Here is a 17,981-nt window from a genome sequence, read left to right as displayed (position 1 = left end):
CGCGCCCCGTGCCCCACCCCCCCCCTGCCCCCACCCGGGAAGGGCCTTGCCCTGCCGCCAGCTTGCCTCAGTCTCGGGCCGCTGGGAGCCGTTGGGAGGGCCGTTGCCGCCGGGAGGGAGGGCGGGTGGCACTACTCCTTTTCCACAGCCTCCACCCTCCACGAGGGGACGAGAGGCTCGCGGGATCCCGCACCGCTGCCAGGTGTCTCAGTGGCGAAGTGATCCCGCATCCCTCTTACTTCCCTGGTAGAAGCACGCAGTGGGCGGGTGGCGGCTACTGACTGGACATCGGCTCTGTTCTGTCCCGAGCTCGTAGGGCGTTGAGCCGGCAAGGTCTGCAGGCTAGCTGAGGGGCCTTGGTGGGGAAAGGGCGGCTGGGGAAGCTTACTGGTCCCCAGCACAGGGAATAACCTGCTCCTGAAAGTGGGGACCGTCGTCAGGATAAGTGTCTTCAACTGTAGTTCTCAAAAACGTTCCCCGTTTCTCTGGATTCTATCCCAAGTCTTGTGAAAAGGCTGCAAATTCCGAGGCTGTTGAGTGGGTAAAAGACAAAGGAGGAAGCTGAAGACCTGCTTCCTGATGATCGTGAGAGTCATGCTGCTCTGATGGTACTTTAGGCAGAACGCTTAGAATGAGAATTATCTTAATCTATGGCTGAGATACTTGATAATGGCGACTTTGATGATACAACGGTTACTTTTTTCAGAAAGCTGCCCTTACTCCTCCAAAGCAAAAAAAAAAAAAAAAAAAAAAAGTTACGTTGTTTAAAGTTCAGAGTGAAGGTCTGAGTTGTAACTATTCCCATTATACTACCACTTTCTCAATTTCCAGATTAAGTGGCTATGCTTGTGGGATAGAGAAAAACTTGCCACGGTCTGAAGGAAAAGGTCGATTGTATCTTTTTCCTATATGAAGTTGGCAGAACATCATTTAAACAAGCCACTGTGTTAGAGGTTTCATGCTACTTTAGTAGTGACTAAAAGGTCACTTTTTACTTTCTTGACTTAGTTACAGAATAAGTGTCTTGTTTCAGTCACAGACTGAAATCTAATCGGGGCAAAAAGATGTGTTACTAATTGATATATGGTGGTACCATTGTTCTGTATCTGCCTAGAACTGAGGAGTAAATGAGGGTGGAGTTCCATGGCATGACTTGGCTGCTGCCAAAACAGCCCTGCCAACCTTTGCTAAGCTACCACTTTTCTGACCTCAGTAGTGTCCTCCATCTTGCCATTCTTTTTCTGATCAGTTAGTTTTGCCAGATTAGTTAGCTGAACCAGCTTGGAGAGAAGAGTGAGGATTGGCACAGATTGTATTTTTTAGTAGCAGCAAGCCATTACTAGCTTAGCTAGGCTGAAACCTGATCCTAAATTAGGTCACTTTATCTCAGGCTTCTGAATCGCAGGTTCTTGGCACGTTTTCTTGGAAACCTGAATCTCCCTGAAGTTGGAAAGATAAAACTTTTTTTTCTTTCATTTATTCAGTTACTGCTGCATCTGCTATTGCCAACATTGTGAAGAGTTCTCTTGGGCCAGTTGGTCTGGATAAGATGTTGGTGGATGATATTGGGGTAAGTAAGCTTTCATTAAGTGTCAGGAGGACTTTTACAACATTCCTGTGTAAAAGTGCTTCCACTTAGTGTGCTTCATAGATCAAATGTGCACATACCTGTTTTTTTCCATGGTTCTGAGAGGGGGTGGGAGGAGAAAATTGAGCATGCTAGCTATCAGGTAACGTACACTACATCGCTTTAATTTAATCTAGTACTGTAGTTTGTGTAGTACAGTTGTCTCCGTACAGCGCATGTAAGTTCTTGTCACCACTTACAAGTATTGGTCAAATTCACAGGAATGAGTATCACCATCGATGTCGGGCCTTGTGATGGTGTTGACTTGTGTATCCCAATCTCTGCATTGGGAGGAATAACATAAAAATGAATTCCAATAATTCCATAACCATTTTAAAGCAACATTCCATATTTCAGGTTTTAAAATATTTAAAGCAAATGAGGAAAGTTTGCCATTTTACAGGCTGCTGTAATAAAACACTATATTAGAGGGTATTCTCTGCACTACTACTTATCTGGTATGTGCGAAACGTTTGATGAGTTTCTGTAACATAAAGACTTTTCTGATAAAAAGAAAGTGCAGATTCTGCACTGGTAATACTTCTGTTGTTCGAATGGGACTCCTGAATAAAAAGCAGCAGTAAACATTTGGTATAAATAGTTATTTTATGGGCATTCACAAAGAATAATTAACTTTCATTTGCATAAACATTATGAAACACAACAGTAAAAACATAATAGAAATATACTTTGTATTAACATTTGATTTCTGAAAACTAGGACGTGACCATTACTAATGACGGTGCAACCATTCTGAAACTGCTAGAAGTGGAACACCCTGCTGCAAAAGTTCTTTGTGAGCTGGCAGACTTGCAAGACAAAGAAGTTGGCGATGGGACAACATCAGTGGTACGTAGAAAGTTTTACAGGCAGATAACACCAAAAGTCAGTGTTTCAGTATCATAGTGCAGCTTTTGATTTATCCGTTACGAATCTTGATGCAATGTGGATCTACTATACAGAATGAAAAACCTTGCAGTTGACTGAATATAAAGTTTTTTGAAGTAGGTTACAGAATAAAGAAATTAGACTTGTGGTTTTTTAGAGATGCTTGTTTCCATACGCAGCTGGTGCTCTGGAATGGAATTTGCTTACTGCAGTTTCATTATTTATTTTTTCCTTTCTTGAAGGTTGAGAATAGATTCTGAATTAAGGTTCTTAATTTTTAACAACCATGAGAAATTAAAGTGTTAGGACTAATAAGGATGCTGAGTGTTGAAAACTTGCCTAAGACTTTTGACAGCTGGGGGGGGGGGCGCGGAATCAGGTGGCTTTTACCTGATGTCAGAAACTAATTCTAGGTTGCGAGTACTTGTTTCCACTGAGTAGACATTGGACAACTACTTGTGATTCTACTTTCCACTTAGTGGCAACAGGTAGTTATTTTGCTTGTATGAAATACATGTATTTAGTGTTTGTATTTCAAACAGGTAATTATTGCTGCAGAACTTCTAAAAAATGCAGATGAACTAGTGAAACAGAAAATTCATCCTACCTCCATTATTGGTGGATACCGACTTGCTTGCAAGTAAGAAACTAATACAGTTGAAGTACATTGCGTTTTTTAAAGTACAATAACTGCATGCTTTTTGTTTATTTCTCTATTTGTGACTGCATTAATACAGACTTCTCAGTGCAAAGTGGATACGGTGTTTTGGTTTGGGTGTGTGTTTTGGGCTTTTTTTTGTTGGTTTGGTGTTTTGGTTTTTTTAATTTATTTTGAATTTCTGTAGTCTCACATAGAAATGTCACTTTACTGTCCTAGAAGATGAATTGATTTCATCCCTGTGTTCTTTGAGATAACGTTTAGAAGGGCTGAAAACATGTAAGATTTTTGTCTTTGTGGGGGTGGAATTCTTTACCAGTATTTATCTTTATTCTACAGGGAAGCAGTTCGTTACATCAATGAAAATCTTATTATTAACACAGATGAATTGGGCAGGGAGTGCCTAATTAATGCTGCTAAAACATCAATGTCCTCTAAAATTATAGGAATGTATCCTTTAACTCCATCAAGTTATTCAAGTGACAGTGATTGATTGGAGAGCTTGAGTAGCCAGGCTAGTTTCCTCTGCAGCAGTTTTTATGAATGGGGTATAGTGTGCAATCTGTCGTTTTTATAACGGGTGTGAAAAACATTTCACAGATGATATTATGTGGCATGGGAAAACGTGTCCGGACTCTTCCAGTTTATTTAGACCTGGTTAGGCACATCACAATAGCTTAACAGTGTATTGTTTCCTTACAACATTGCATGTTAGTGAGACTAGATAAGGAATTGTGTGAATGGAAGAACGCGTTACAGAAGTCAAGTACCTGGGGAGTGAAACTAGGGGAAAGAAGGTTGTGTTTTACTTCATAGTCATAGAAAAAGCTGCATTTTTAGCCTTTGTGCCAACAAGGGAATGCATGTTTCAGCTTTAAGAATTACTCATTCCTTTAAGGGAATGGTAAAGAAAGCTAGCACTTCTATACCTTTCTGGAGTTCTTTGTTGGAAACAGTTTTTGAGTCTCAGTTTGGGCACTGTCAGCAACTTTTTTTTTTCTTAAGCATAATACTAGTTTCTTCTTCAGTTTTAACCTTAACAGCATTGTAGTGATGGTGATTTCTTTGCTAATATGGTGGTGGATGCTGCACTGGCAGTTAAATATACAGACCAGAAGGGTCAGGCTCGGTATCCAATCAACTCGGTTAATGTTTTGAAGGCACATGGCCGCAGCCAAAAAGAGAGCATACTTGTGAACGGTTACGCTCTGAACTGCGTGGTGGGCTCACAGGGTAAGAACATGCTATGTTTCATAAAGCTTTTGTGTGAACTCGGTCGTCTTAGTCTTTCTGCGTGGATCTTCTTACTGAGTGCATTAGTTGCAAATCACTTGGGTTTTTAATTCCAGAACAATTAAACAAGATCACAAAAAACCCTCGCCACTTCACCAGTGGTTTCTAGGCTAGGGTCTGCCAGCTAGTAGTGATCCACAAAGTGTTGGTAAGTTACTGTAGTTTCGCTAGCCCAGTATCAGCACGGTAACACTGTCACCTTCTGGAGCATAAGCACCTCCCTTGTGGGGAGCCACTGTCAGGTTTGTAGGACACTTACTTTTAGCAGAGCTGTGTTGTGATTAGGTAACCTAAAGGATGCGAGACTGATGGGTCAGCTTTCCATGCTCATTCATGTTTTGGGGATGGGGTCGATAAAAAGGTAACAGGTTATAGTAGAGATTTCTTAAAAAAAATTCTCTCTTTGAAAGTCTTTGTTAGTGTTTTTCTGTTCTAGGGCAGAACTGGAGGCAGAGAAGCAAACTGAATAGAAATCTGAAATGTGAAAGCAGCGTTAGTTTTCATCTCTAATTCCAACTTGATGTTCTGTTGACTTGATTGGGCAAAATCCTTTTTCTTGTTCTCTCTCGTCAGGTATGACCAAGAGAATAGTTAATGCGAAGATTGCATGCCTTGACTTCAGCCTGCAGAAAGCAAAAATGAAGCTTGGTGTTCAGGTTGTTATCTCAGACCCTGAGAAGCTGGACCAGATAAGGCAAAGGTGTGTGGCAGCGTGAATAACTGAGACAGTGGGGTTTCACAGGCTTGTTTTGGTCTCTTCAGTTGAGGTGGCTCGATGTAATTTTGGCTGAGCGCAAGAGGTAAAAATGTTTTAAATGTTAACATTTCCCAACGATACCAAATATTAATGGTAAAAGTCTTCATTTTTGGAGGCAGAGCTACTACTAAGTCAGTTTTAGAGAAATCCAAGTATGTTTGTGCAATGGTTCCTTCTCCTTGCAGAGATCTACATTAAGTTTTCAGGAAATTGGTTAACAGAATGTGATTGTAGACTTCTAAATCCATTTTTATAGCTTTGACATTATCCTTGTAGAGAATCAGATATTACCAAAGAAAGGATCCAGAAGATTTTGGCCACTGGTGCCAACGTCATTCTCACCACTGGAGGTATTGATGATATGTGTCTGAAATACTTTGTTGATGCTGGTGCTATGGCAGTACGAAGAGTTGTAAAAAAGGACCTTAAGCGGATTGCTAAGGCATCAGGAGGTATGTATATATAAAAATATCTCTTTCCCCTCCCCCGCTTTTTTTAAGTAAAAGCTGCTGTTAAGGTACTAGTAACTAATTTTCAAAACATGGCTTCTTAACATGCAAGCCATGCAAGGAGAGGATGAGTAGAGCTGAGCCACTCTTGTTTGGTTTTAACTTTACTGTTGCTTTTAAGTGACCATTCTGTCAAAGTAGATGAGTACCGTAAGAGCTGACTGAAGATTTACAGTGCCGCTTTTTTTAAGTAAAAGCTGCTGTTAAGGTACTAGTAACTAATTTTCAAAACATGGCTTCTTAACATGCAAGCCATGCAAGGAGAGGATGAGTAGAGCTGAGCCACTCTTGTTTGGTTTTAACTTTACTGTTGCTTTTAAGTGACCATTCTGTCAAAGTAGATGAGTACCGTAAGAGCTGACTGAAGATTTACAGTGGGGGAAAAAAATGCAGCCTTGCAGGGGGAAGATTGTCGACTTGAGGAAATGGGAGCCAGAATCTATATTTATTTGTCTTTATTAAGCACACATTCAAGCCTCTGTAACATGCAAGCCATGCAAGGAGAGGATGAGTAGAGCTGAGCCACTCTTGTTTGGTTTTAACTTTACTGTTGCTTTTAAGTGACCATTCTTTCAAAGTAGATGAGTACCGTAAGAGCTGACTGAAGATTTACAGTGGGGAAAAAAATGCAGCCTTGCACTGGGAAGATTGTCGACTTGAGGAAATGGGAGCCAGAATCTATATTTATTTGTCTTTATTAAGCACACATTCATAAGCCTCTGTTTGGAGAGTTGTGTTAAGTACCTTGTTTAGATAGTTCAAGCCAAATGAAGAATTCCTAAATCATTAAATACATACTGAAAAAAAATCTGGTCCTATACAGATTTTATCTGTCAATCGTTAAATTTGCAAGAAAGCATTTTCATTATGGTAAAGCACAGGAACTTGTACTAGCTGTGGAAAAGTAAGTGCTATAAAGGTTGAGCAAAAAGAGCAGTGTCAGTTATAAAGTACGGAATATTGAATTGCTACCTGAGAATTAGAAGTGCTGTTGAATTTAAGAAAAACCTACTTACGCTGCTTTTATTTCTATTTTGTGGTGTTGTTTTTTTTTCCATATGCCTGTTCTGGGAAGTCGGCAAAGGATGTGCTGGAATTGAATGCTAATTTCACTTTTTTGTTTGTTAAAGCAACCATATGTTCAACCCTTGCAAACCTTGAAGGTGAGGAGAGTTTTGAGGCATTAATGCTGGGACAGGCAGAAGAGGTGATTCAAGAGAGAATCTGTGACGATGAGCTGATTTTAATCAAGAAGTAAGGATCCATTTTAAAATACTCAGTTTTGTGTACACTTTCTACGAAGTTTGAGATAAAACCCCATTTATTTACTTCCATGCTATCTCAGTGGTATGAGTAGTTATACACCTGGGAAAGAGTATACAAGTCCACTGCAAATTAGAGGTGAAAGTATCAGTATTTGATCTCTTCTGCTGGGGCTGGACACCTGTTTCATCAACCTTAATGTGAGACAATCAGATTGCTAGGTAGACTTAAAACTTTGTTGATGAACAAATTTTTCTAAAATTTACAATAAAATTCTATTAAATTGCTAGAGACATTATTACAGCATTCATATCGCGTTCCTTTACCTGGCTTTTAGCAGTATAGTCACACTGGCTTCCCCTTATAGACAGTAAAGGGAAATAGGTACCATCTGAGTAAGAAGGAGCAAGCTAGACCTTGCCATTTATAGTGGAAGACAGGGTTTACTTGTGCTGGTTTCATTGAATCAGTCATCTGCTTGGTAGTATGAAGTGGACCACATTGTTAAAAGGGTATTTTTTTAGGGTTGTTTTTAGTGGGTAAGAAGAGCAACGGTTACTAACTGTCCACACACATGGTATTTTCCCTTGAAGTTTTTTGTATGCCATTGCTGTCTGGTACCTGAAGACTCCAGCACCAGTTTGTTTAACAAGAGCATACCTTGGATATTAACTTTCCCACTGCTTCAGTATCCTTTTTCAGTGTTCAACTTCCTGTAGTCTCATTTGTGTGTGTGAATGAAATACTCTGACCATGGCACTTGTGTGGCAGTTACATGACTGCTTATACTGTAACGTTCGCAGCCATTAGCTCACTTGATGGCTGTGCAAGAGAGAACTCTCCTAATATCTAATGACATTTTCCCCTTACTTGATGGGAAAACACCTTGTCTGTCAGGTAGCTTTCTCTAAAAGACTAAAGCTCAAACTAGGTTCTTGCATATTAGAACTTAAAATACTGACTTACCAAGTTCAATGTAGATGTCCTGCAAGGGTGTATAACAATGTTAAGATTTTCTTTTAAACGTTGAAAGAATCTGGCTCAACTGAACTTGGCTTTAGAAGAAAAACTTTAGCAAGAAGAGTTGTAATTTACATTCTGTTCAACACAGCTGACTTCTGATTCCTTTTTTCCCTAGTACAAAGGCTCGTACTTCAGCATCAATTATCTTGCGAGGAGCTAATGACTTCATGTGTGATGAAATGGAACGATCTATACATGATGCTCTCTGTGTTGTTAAAAGGGTATTGGAATCCAAGTCTGTTGTCCCAGGTGGTGGTGCTGTAGAGGCAGCACTTTCAATATATCTTGAAAATTATGCAACCAGCATGGTAAGTCAGTCTTGCACAAAGACGTAACTGTGTGTATGTGTTAAATTAGGATAATGTGAATTTTCAAGCATTTATTTTATTCTACTAAAAGTTGATTCCGTGGCTCATGAAAAAGTAATCATCTTACAGAACGTAAGATGCTTCTTTAAAATGGAGGATATGAGTTACTCTTTCTCTGCTAATTAGACTGTGTGGTTCTTCGGCCTAAAAATAGGTTTTGCATGTGAAAACCCCTGTCTACTGTTGACACTCTTGATTGTGGCTGCGTATTTTCCTCTTCTGTTACAGCAGTTGGTTTAAAAACTTTTTCCTCTTCCTAGGGATCACGTGAACAACTTGCAATAGCAGAATTTGCAAGATCCCTCTTAATCATTCCAAATACGTTGGCAGTAAATGCCGCTCAAGATGCGACAGATCTCGTTGCGAAGTTGAGAGCGTTCCACAACGAGGCTCAGGTTAACCCAGATCGCAAAAATCTGAAATGGCAAGTATCCCTGTGTAGGCAGGCTATTGAAAGTGAAGTGGGCTGGTGACTTAGATGGAAAATTGTGCTGCCAGTTTACTGACCTGTGATTTGCATGTAAAAAAAGGGTGCAGGAAGTCACCGACTTTTCTTTCTCCGTCCTTCAGTCCCGTATGCGTCACTGGGACCCAGTAGGCAACAGCGTACTCCCACCTATATTTCTACTTTTTCTACCTCTCCATCTGACTGTTTCTTCTTTTCAGGATTGGTCTTGACTTGATCAACGGAAAACCTCGCGATAACAAGCAAGCCGGTGTCTTTGAACCAACCATGGTCAAAACTAAGAGCCTGAAGTTTGCAACAGAAGCTGCAATTACTATTCTTCGAATTGATGATCTTATTAAACTGCACCCTGAAACTAAAGAAGAGAGAGGGTGCTATGAGGATGCAGTTCACTCTGGAGCACTTGAAGAATAACTTAGGTTTTATTTATGTTTGTCTAACTTACACTTCCCACTCTTGTAACTAAAATGTTAATAAAACAAGTGGTTGAATGCTGCTGCTATTTTCTTGTGAACAAATTAATTTTTGAAAGTGAGGTTGGTCCTTGCGGTGAGAATTTAAGCTCTAGCGTGTGTCAACAACTAGAGCGCCTGCAGTAGCCACCAATCTTCCTGTCATGGCAATGACTGAGTGGCACAAAGTAATGGAGTAAGCTTATTTAATTTTAGGCAAAACAAACAAACGAACGTAAGCTCCGTGACTGGAAGTTTATTAGTAAACTGTTTCAAAGCTAGTTAGCACTAGCTAGTCAGTCATTCACATTCATCTCTCAACACACATGGCTATTCCCATTCCCCCTCCTATACAGAGAGCAGCAACACCACGTTTTCCACCTGTTCGTTCCAGTGCGTGTAGGAGAGTAACGAGGATGCGACAACCAGAGGCGCCAAGAGGGTGGCCAAGAGCAATAGCTCCACCTTGGATATTAATCTAGAAAAAAAAAAATACAGAAGGTCAAGTTAAGAAGTCATTTAGCTAGCTTATTTGAGTTTCGACATGAATGACTTCACTGGATATAGTACTTGATCATGAGTAAGCCTGAAACTGCTACCACCATTTCAAGGAGAAATTGAACAGGAATACAACAGCTGTTATAATTAGTATTTCTTCTGAAAGGGGCCCATCTTTACTCTCTGAAGATAATTAAGGTGATAATTGAGGTGAATTTAGGGAGGGGAGAGTAATACCTGCATTTTTTCCCATCACTGGAAGAACACAGCGGCAAATACACTTCCAGCAGCAAGTTCAGATTCTGAAGTTAGTTACAAGTATGCCCAAGCGGTTCTCTAGAGTCGCATACGCTGTCATACAGCTGTAGCCTGTTTGGCTGGGAAACAACGTGCCTGCTAGCAAAGCAAGCCTGCGCCAGAGCAGCCTAGGGAAATGCCTGCCCATCCTTTTTGCTTACGGCAAAGTGACTGCAAAAGGACTGTTCTCACCTTTGAATACAATCCAGATGCACAGACTGGAACAACTTTGAATTGCAGGAGGCAAACTAATAATGGCCTCAGATATATTCATTACCTTTTCTGGGTTTACTTTCAGTTCTTTTGCTATTGCAACAGATAGCGATGCAAAGGCTTCGTTAATTTCAAACAGGTCAACTTGTTCCAGAGTCCAGCTGGCTTTGTCAATCTGACAAAAACAAAATAAATAGAGGCTTTATTATCTTTTAGCTTTTCCTCGGCACCGGAGGAAGCTTTTCGTAAGACTTAAGTTGGTTGATTTGAAGCCACCACTTCTAAAAAGTTGAAGGAAACAGATTTTTTTTTTTTTTATAGCCAGGGTTGATGACAGAATTCTTGAAGACAACAGACAAAATTTCACTGTCGGCAAAAGTCAGTACAATGTGCTATAACGTGCTGGCTGCTCTTAAAAAATCTTGACCGATTTTACACTCGTGGTGGTGCAATTGTGGGAATCAAACCCTATGTGGTGCCCTTAATAGAACAAGCACTGTTTTCAAAAATAGGTTTTAACAGATTAAAAGCAAGTTTTTCAGGACATAAGTCTGATTCCATTAGAGATTCTCTGCAAGCCAATACAGATTTTTACACAGGAAATAGTGAAATGACCACTAGCAATGGCTGCCAAAGTGTAATTCATCCAGTCTCTCCTGCTTTTAAGTTTAAAGTTGCCACTTGAAGCTTTTCACAGGCGGCTATTTTGAAAGGTGGTTTGGCTCATGTTTTCACTTGAGAAACTCTTGTGGTGCAATTGCCTGCTTGGGTGCAGGCTTAGGCATGTTTCCCATATTTGCATTTTTACTTCCACTCACTGTAACAGCAACGCTTTATCAGCAGAATCGTCTGCAGCAATGACGTTTCACAACCAGCTAGCCAGGCTGGTGCATCTCCAAGACCATAGTCAAGGAGGAGGGCCTCTCTCTACCAGATATTATAGAGACAGTATGGAAACCGTTCACGTTCTGGGAAAAGTCTTATCTTTTAAAGATTTACTATGTCGTTGCAACACTAAAATGCACGACTGACTTAGTCATTCTCTCGCTATAAAGTGCTACCATGAAATTCTGAAGAGATAAACTAATAATATATGGAGGGTGTGAAGTGTTTGAAAACATACATTACAAAGTTTACATTAAGAAGTAGTGTGCCCTTTTTCAGAGCACCTATATTTTTTACAGGTACAGTTACATACAGCTTATCTGTTCTACAATTTAAACTAAAAATGTGTATTGTATATACATTTATAGCATTCTGGATTTAAAAGAACAGTTTGAGATGTGATAAGAAAAAGCTTCAGCATTACAGTTCTGATTTTCCCATTAAAAGCCACAGAGCTTAGGTGAGTTCAAGTTAGGCTTCTGCATTGCCAGGACATTTCAGAGATGAACAAAATAAAGCCTTTACGCAGTATAAAAACTAAGAAGGACTACTAAAGCAAATCTATCCTTATCAGCCGTACAAGAGCTCTTTCCATGCTCAGCTTCATAGCTCAGTTTTAGCAACTCATCAGCTGGGGTTGCCATGGGCTAAGTCTCTATTAGCAAGCAGCGTGGTACCATAGGAGCTGCTCACTCAGGGCATTTTATTTGAGAACCTTGTCCTGTGGACTGAACACAGAGCGCATCAGTGGGTGCAATAATGGTCTGAGCACATTAGATGTGGTTTTGGAGTGCACCTTCTTGTTTAGTTTCATCTGAAAGGAATCCAATTTGCATGCTCCAACCCTTTCGCAGGGCAAACCAAAACACAAAGAGCACCATCACATTTGCTAATGCAGAGGCACTCACCGGCCCTTCTCTCAGTGTTGTACTATTGCAAACACAATCAGGCAGTGATCTGAAAGTTAACCTGGACAGACACAGCATCAGAACCATATCATGGCAGAAACAAATCATCCCCAAATTAGGTTAGTATATACACATCCATGAAATTTATCTTTAGCCTCCTAGGTTATCTAGGCGGCCTTTCACAAACCTGACTAGTTTATATTCTGAACTCCATTTGTACACCTATACATTTTTTTTTCCCCAACAAGTAGGCACTAGCCTGGTAGCACTAGAAATCTTGATCTTATATACTCCCACTATTTTAAGTCTTGTTTTCACTTAGTTTATTTTTTCTATTAAGTTCTCCTTAGAATGTAGAAAAACCAAGACATGGCCAGAAAATGAAAAGCAATTACAAGCAAGGGTTTTTAAATGATAGATAGAAAAACAGATAATTACTTACAGCTTGCTTTATTGCTGAAATGGGTCCTACTCCCATTATAGATGGATCTATACCTGTCTGAGCCCAAGATACAACCCGAGCCAAAGGCATAAGACCTCTCCTAGCAGCTTCCGATTTCTTCATTAGTATTACAGCTGCAGCTCCATCATTTATACCTGTGGAATGACAAAAAACTTTTATGTATTTGTTGGGTTTTATGGCTTTTACTGTACCACCTTTTCCTGCTTGCCTAAGTTCACAATCTAGACAAAACAAAAAAAATCACAAATCTTTTATTGGTTTAGGTCAGTATTTTTTTTCAGATCAGCCAAGTCTGACCTCTGACACAAACACTTAAAATGGGTAACATATCTATACTGCTGTAAATGTGACACATTTGTGATTTCTATTCAGAAAGCAGCAGGTGGAAGAGTTGAGACACCATCTGAAAAAAGACCACATCAGATTTATTAGGTAGAGTTTGGAAGAGGCGGCATAAGGACCGATGAAGACGTTTCAAAGCTGCCCGTGGCAGGAGAGTTAGTCCTACAGGAGTAACATTTTCAAACATGAATTAAGTTTTCCTTTGTCCAGACCTGCAGTATTAGAAACCACCAGACAGCTAGTTTTAAAGAGAGAGGATGTAGTTTCTCTTTGTTCCAGACTATCAAATACTGCTGTTATTGTCCAAACTCTTGTATTGCTTCATAGAAAGCAAGCAAACAAAAGACAACTTGTCTGTAAAGAAATCCTCCACCACAGTTATATTCGAGTTCTACCTATGTTGTCAAACACATTGCCGTTTTCTGCAAAATATATTCAGCAGTAACCACACGGCAGCCAACCCCTCGCAGAGACCCTGCCTTCAGCCACGAGCAGCTACTGTTCTTTTCCATTTCAGTTTTAGCCAGCAGACAGACCAACCTGAAGCATTAGCTGCTGTTACTGTCCCAGTTCCGTCTGTCAGGAAACAGGGCTTTAGCTTTGCCATTGTTTCCAAGTTGCTCCCATGTCGAGGGTGTTCATCTGTTTTAACTTCTATAGGACCTGAAAAACAGAGCATTATACTCATAGGAGGGTCTAATCGCGTGCACTTGTCTCGAACAGAAACCTGGCACAAACAATAGGCTGATAGGGAGTATATGCCATATTCCTTTTAACCAACCAGCCATTCTGTCGGAGACAGCTTCCAACTCAGTGCAATTTGTTAAAGCTCCCTCCAGCTGCTTCTAGCAGGACAGACAGCTGGGTTTTCTGAGACAAACACCAAGAACTAAAATACTGCCTAGTTGTACAAAAGCAGATCTTGTTCTTGCTGTTCCTCTTCTTGCAAAGAGCAGTCAGGTGTCATTAAACACTATTATCTAAACTGGTATCAGGAAAGCCCTTCATTAGTTTGTAACTGGCCTAACGCCAGAACTTTTCCCACAGGGTCTATTCAATGCAAATGTTGAACAACCGATTCTTGATTTCTGTTTGGAAAATTCAGTTTTTGCATCCACCTCACAAGGAGCTGGGGGAATTCTCCTGCTCCTGAAACAGACCTTTGGCTCAAGCACCGTAATAGGTCTGTTTATATCCCTAACAGACCTAAAGAGAAACATACCTAATATATGTAACCTGACCCAGTTAATTAACTAGTAGCCCTAATTATTGTCACTGTGTATTTTACTAGGTGGGCAAGGATTGCCAGATCAAGATGACTGTTTTAAGTTTGGTGCAGCAGGAGTCTAACGAAACAAAAATACTGATTTTGGTACCATATCCGAGCCTATGTTAAGTCAGCGGTTTGCCTGGGTACTAATTACATCCCCAATAAAACATAGTAGCAGTATTTGCAGAGAGCTACATTTAGATATTCCACATTTGCATTGTTTCTCTCTTATTTCAAAAAATAACCACTGGAAGTTGGAAAAGAGAGCAACAGGCTACATGCTTACAGAACAGCTTACAGAAAAGGCTGTATAACTGGGAAACCATCCACTGATCACAGCAGACATAGCAGAAAACAGATTTTTCTTTTAAAATCAGCTCTCATTATCCATTCACACCTACCTTTTTTAGAAGGTACAAGAACAGGAACAATTTCTTTTGTAAAATAGCCAGCTTTCTGTGCTGCCTCTGCCCTGTTTTGTGACTGTACAGCAAGTTGGTCTTGTTCCCCTCTGCTGACTTGCCACCGATTGGCCACATTTTCAGCTGAAATAGGACCAAAATGCAAACTGCCATCAGAAAATGCTAAAATTCTAAGTAGTAAAATTGTAAGCACAAAGGTAGTCATTAGTATTTGCTGTAGCAAGCAGCTAAGCTTGTTGAACAGTTTTCATTCTGATTTCCTCATTTTGTTTGCTCACGAGTCTCTATTTTCCTTTGAGGGTGAAAATATCTGTGCAGGATCTCCTCCCAGATGGTATACCAAGTTAAATACAAATGCAAGCAAGCTTTTCTAGTTTATTGCTTCTCTGGATTATTATGCTCAGATCTCTCTACAGCTACTTCAGAGGAGGGAACAGTTCTGAGGTTACTGTTTCATAAGCAGGGTCTGAAAAAGCAGTTGGCTGACTATCCCGTCCAGGATGCAATAACCTGAAATTGCAGAACCGTGTGTATCCACAGTACACTTTACGTAATTCCCCCCCACTGTAAATCTGTGCTGCTGAATGCTTCAGTTACATACAGGGATTATTTTGTTCATTTTTTCCTGAAATTAAATTAAATTGCTCAGATGCAAAAGAGATGCAGTGAGATTAGCTCAGACAGAAAAAAAAACTCCAAACAGTAGCTTTACAAACAAAGCAGAAAATGCCTTCAATGCCTTTCAATATTAGGGATTTCTTTCTTTTTCACAACTACAACTTCAGGACAGCTTGAAACACCTTATTTGAAACTTCAGATTTCTGAAATTTCTTATCAGTGAATTATTCTCCCCTCCCCAGTTAACCATTTCATTTTCTGGACTGTCACCACTTACCTGTTATACCCATATGATACTGATAAAAAGCATCTGTGAGGCCATCAAGGATTATAGTGTCCTGCAAGGAAGCCTCTCCCATCTTCACTCCAGCTCGCATGTGAATTACATGAGGAGCCTGCAAGAAGGTATTTCAAAAGGAGTTAGATGTTTTCTATCTCCAGTGCACAATACAGCCAGACAGCTGAAGAGACAGACCCCTGCCCTGCGGCTGCAGGTAGCTACCCCAAATCCCGGCAGTCTCCCCAGCTGCCTGCTCCATCTCTCCCCCCGGAGCCTGCCAGCTGGCAGGCTCTGTTTGGCCTGTGCATTTCCCCGGCAGCAGATCACCAAGCACCAAATATTTTCTCTGCACAGATCGAATCAATCGTACCTGGGGCCATACGGCCACGGTTCCCCCACCCTGCCAGTCTGCTCTAGGTGGTTCCCGATCGCACTCCGCTGCCAGCCAACGCCAACATCACTCTCAGCGCGGGCAGCCAGTGAGCCCCAGCAGAAAAGGCCACTCCCTTGTTAGGGATCAGATCACCAGCCCAGCGCCATTCCTCGATACAGCCTTGGGCTGAAAACTGTGAAATGAAAGCCCTTTGCTTCCTTTCCAAGCTCAAATTGCTTGGTAAACAGTAACGTTTCTAGTTATTCTTTCTTTGGGCTTCTTGCAACACAAAAAAACCTGTCTATTGCCAGCTGTCACAAGCAAATCATTCACCACAACAGGGCTAGATGGAAATTAAAATGGAATTTTAAATGTGGTGTGTGTTTGCATGGCACCTTTTCAGTAGCTACAGTATCAGGTCTTTTTTTTTTTTTTTAGAAAAAAAAAAAAAGCTGCTGAAGTCAATTGTTGCATGTGTAAATTCATTCCCAAGTGCAGAAACCGAAGCTCCTCTTTCAATCTGCCTCCAGAGCGTTAGCCTAGAAATGCAGTGTTTCAACATAACTGAATGCTGTTTGCTCCCAGTAAGTCAGCGCAACGCGAGTGCAATCATTTGCTTTACCTTGCTCATACTTTCCATGCCTCCTGCGACCACGATGCTGGAGTCCCCTGTCAGTATGGACTGAGCAGCCAGACATACCGCTTTCAAGCCTGACCCGCAGATCATCTGGCAGCTCCAGGCGGGCACAGAGTAAGGGATTCCTGCAGCAACACTCGCCTGCCGGACGGGGTTCTGGCCGGCACCTGCAGGAACAGGCAGCATTTTTCCTTTGTCTGTTCTTAAAAAACAAATACCGGCCTCGTCACTTTTCACAACAGGTACCCCAATTCCACCAAAATGTAGAGCTCGCTCCTATTTTCAGTTGGTAGACAGAGAAGTTCCCAGCAGTAATCTGTAAACAGGAGCTCAGTTACCTCTCTCATTTATACTGTTGATCAATAAAATACCTGCAAGATCAGGGACTTGCTACTGATAGTTTTATATCTGCAACTCTGCTTTTGATGGCAGGTCAGATGAAACACCAACTTCAAATCAGCACTAGCCTGTTGTACGTGTGCAAGATGAGAGCTCAGTTAAATTGCTACTCGCTGAAGGGTTTCTCTTCGACATCTCCTGTACATCACCAGCAGACAACTTTCCCTAAAAGTTCCTATGGAAACCAAAAGCACCATTATGCAAGGACAGGCCCAAAAGCTTCCATTCTTTGTTGTAAACCTGATGGAGAGAATAGGAACACTACATTCAAAGAAAACATTCTTCATCTGCATCTCCCCAGGCCAAAGTAATGCCAGGTCTTTGTATGTAAAGAAATGGATAAGGAGAGCACATCATTCAAGGAGCTAAAAATACACGGGAATCTGGATCAGCTTTAAGTAAGACAAAGATATTCATTTCCTTTATTTTATTCCTCCACCTTTAAAATACAAACCTGCCCTGTGACTCTGCTGATTAAACATTACCCTGGAAAAAGCAGAGGACTGTTTCAAAACAAACAATTCCCTATCAGCCACATTTTCATTAAATAAAAATATTTGCTTCCAAGCAAGTGGCGTCACAGATCTCGCAGGTCGGTCTTGCAGGTAAACACAAACGCAGGCCTCGCTCTTAAAATCTCAGAATTACCATTACTTATGATGTTCAATTTATGCAATGACCAACGCGAGAGAAGGGATGCTGTAACAAAGAAACTGACTGTCACACACACACTGTTAGTGACTTTGGGGATTTAAAAAACCCCAAACTATCCCCCCCCCATCCTTTCCAAAAACCCAGCAATGGGTTTGGTCATCCAGCGCGTATGGAGGAGCGGCCAGGATGCCGCTCAAGTCCTTTGTTAACGAACCACGTTCTGAATGGCAAGGAATAACGTTCTGAAACAAGAAGCCTGAGCTGTTTCAGTGGGGCAACGAAGGAGGGATGTGGCCGTAGAAAGGAAGAGCCCACCCAGCACCACCCGGCTGCGGGAAGGGAGATCCCCCCGCCGCCCGCGTACCTGCGGTGAGGACCTGCCCCAGGATCACCTCCGACACCTCCTCGGGGGCCAGCC

The 17,981-nt window shown here is 41.2% G+C and overlaps 2 protein-coding genes across 2 annotated transcripts; one reads left to right on the top strand and one right to left on the bottom strand.

Annotated features, from left to right (window-relative positions):
* Positions 1-1,464: 1,464 nt before the first annotated feature.
* Positions 1,465-9,354, top strand: TCP1 (t-complex 1). Its single transcript, XM_009289943.2, has 11 exons — positions 1,465-1,570; positions 2,348-2,476; positions 3,058-3,155; positions 3,513-3,623; positions 4,225-4,406; positions 5,040-5,166; positions 5,500-5,675; positions 6,863-6,986; positions 8,134-8,326; positions 8,647-8,810; positions 9,053-9,354. The coding sequence occupies exons 1-11, from the start codon at positions 1,550-1,552 to the stop codon at positions 9,264-9,266; spliced, it is 1,539 nt and encodes a 512-aa protein (XP_009288218.1). The 5' UTR covers positions 1,465-1,549; the 3' UTR covers positions 9,267-9,354.
* Positions 9,355-9,500: 146 nt separating this feature from the next.
* Positions 9,501-17,979, bottom strand: ACAT2 (acetyl-CoA acetyltransferase 2; the record flags this gene model as incomplete). The annotated part of the gene is made up of 8 exons (XM_009289930.2): positions 9,501-9,782; positions 10,377-10,487; positions 12,548-12,702; positions 13,451-13,573; positions 14,582-14,725; positions 15,498-15,615; positions 16,496-16,677; positions 17,928-17,979. Coding segments are annotated over 8 exons (1,053 nt in total), but the record flags the coding sequence as incomplete, so codon positions are not given.
* Positions 17,980-17,981: the final 2 nt, after the last annotated feature.

This window comes from Aptenodytes forsteri, unplaced genomic scaffold (genome assembly GCF_000699145.1).
Source record: "Aptenodytes forsteri isolate BGI_AS27 unplaced genomic scaffold, ASM69914v1 Scaffold122, whole genome shotgun sequence".
Lineage (NCBI taxonomy): Eukaryota > Metazoa > Chordata > Aves > Sphenisciformes > Spheniscidae > Aptenodytes > Aptenodytes forsteri.
The sequence above is the reverse complement of the archived record's forward strand: the minus strand, read 5'-3'. Positions and strand labels throughout refer to the sequence as shown.

What these genes read in the sequence shown, in the direction of transcription:
- TCP1 (XM_009289943.2), top strand. Translation starts at nt 1,550, where the DNA reads ATGTTGGTGGATGATATTGGG. An exon ending in GAGCTGATTTTAATCAAGAA is followed by an intron (nt 6,987 to 8,133) that starts GTAAGGATCCAT and finishes TTTTTTCCCTAG; the next exon opens with TACAAAGGCTCGTACTTCAG. An exon ending in AAAATTATGCAACCAGCATG is followed by an intron (nt 8,327 to 8,646) that starts GTAAGTCAGTCT and finishes TCCTCTTCCTAG; the next exon opens with GGATCACGTGAACAACTTGC.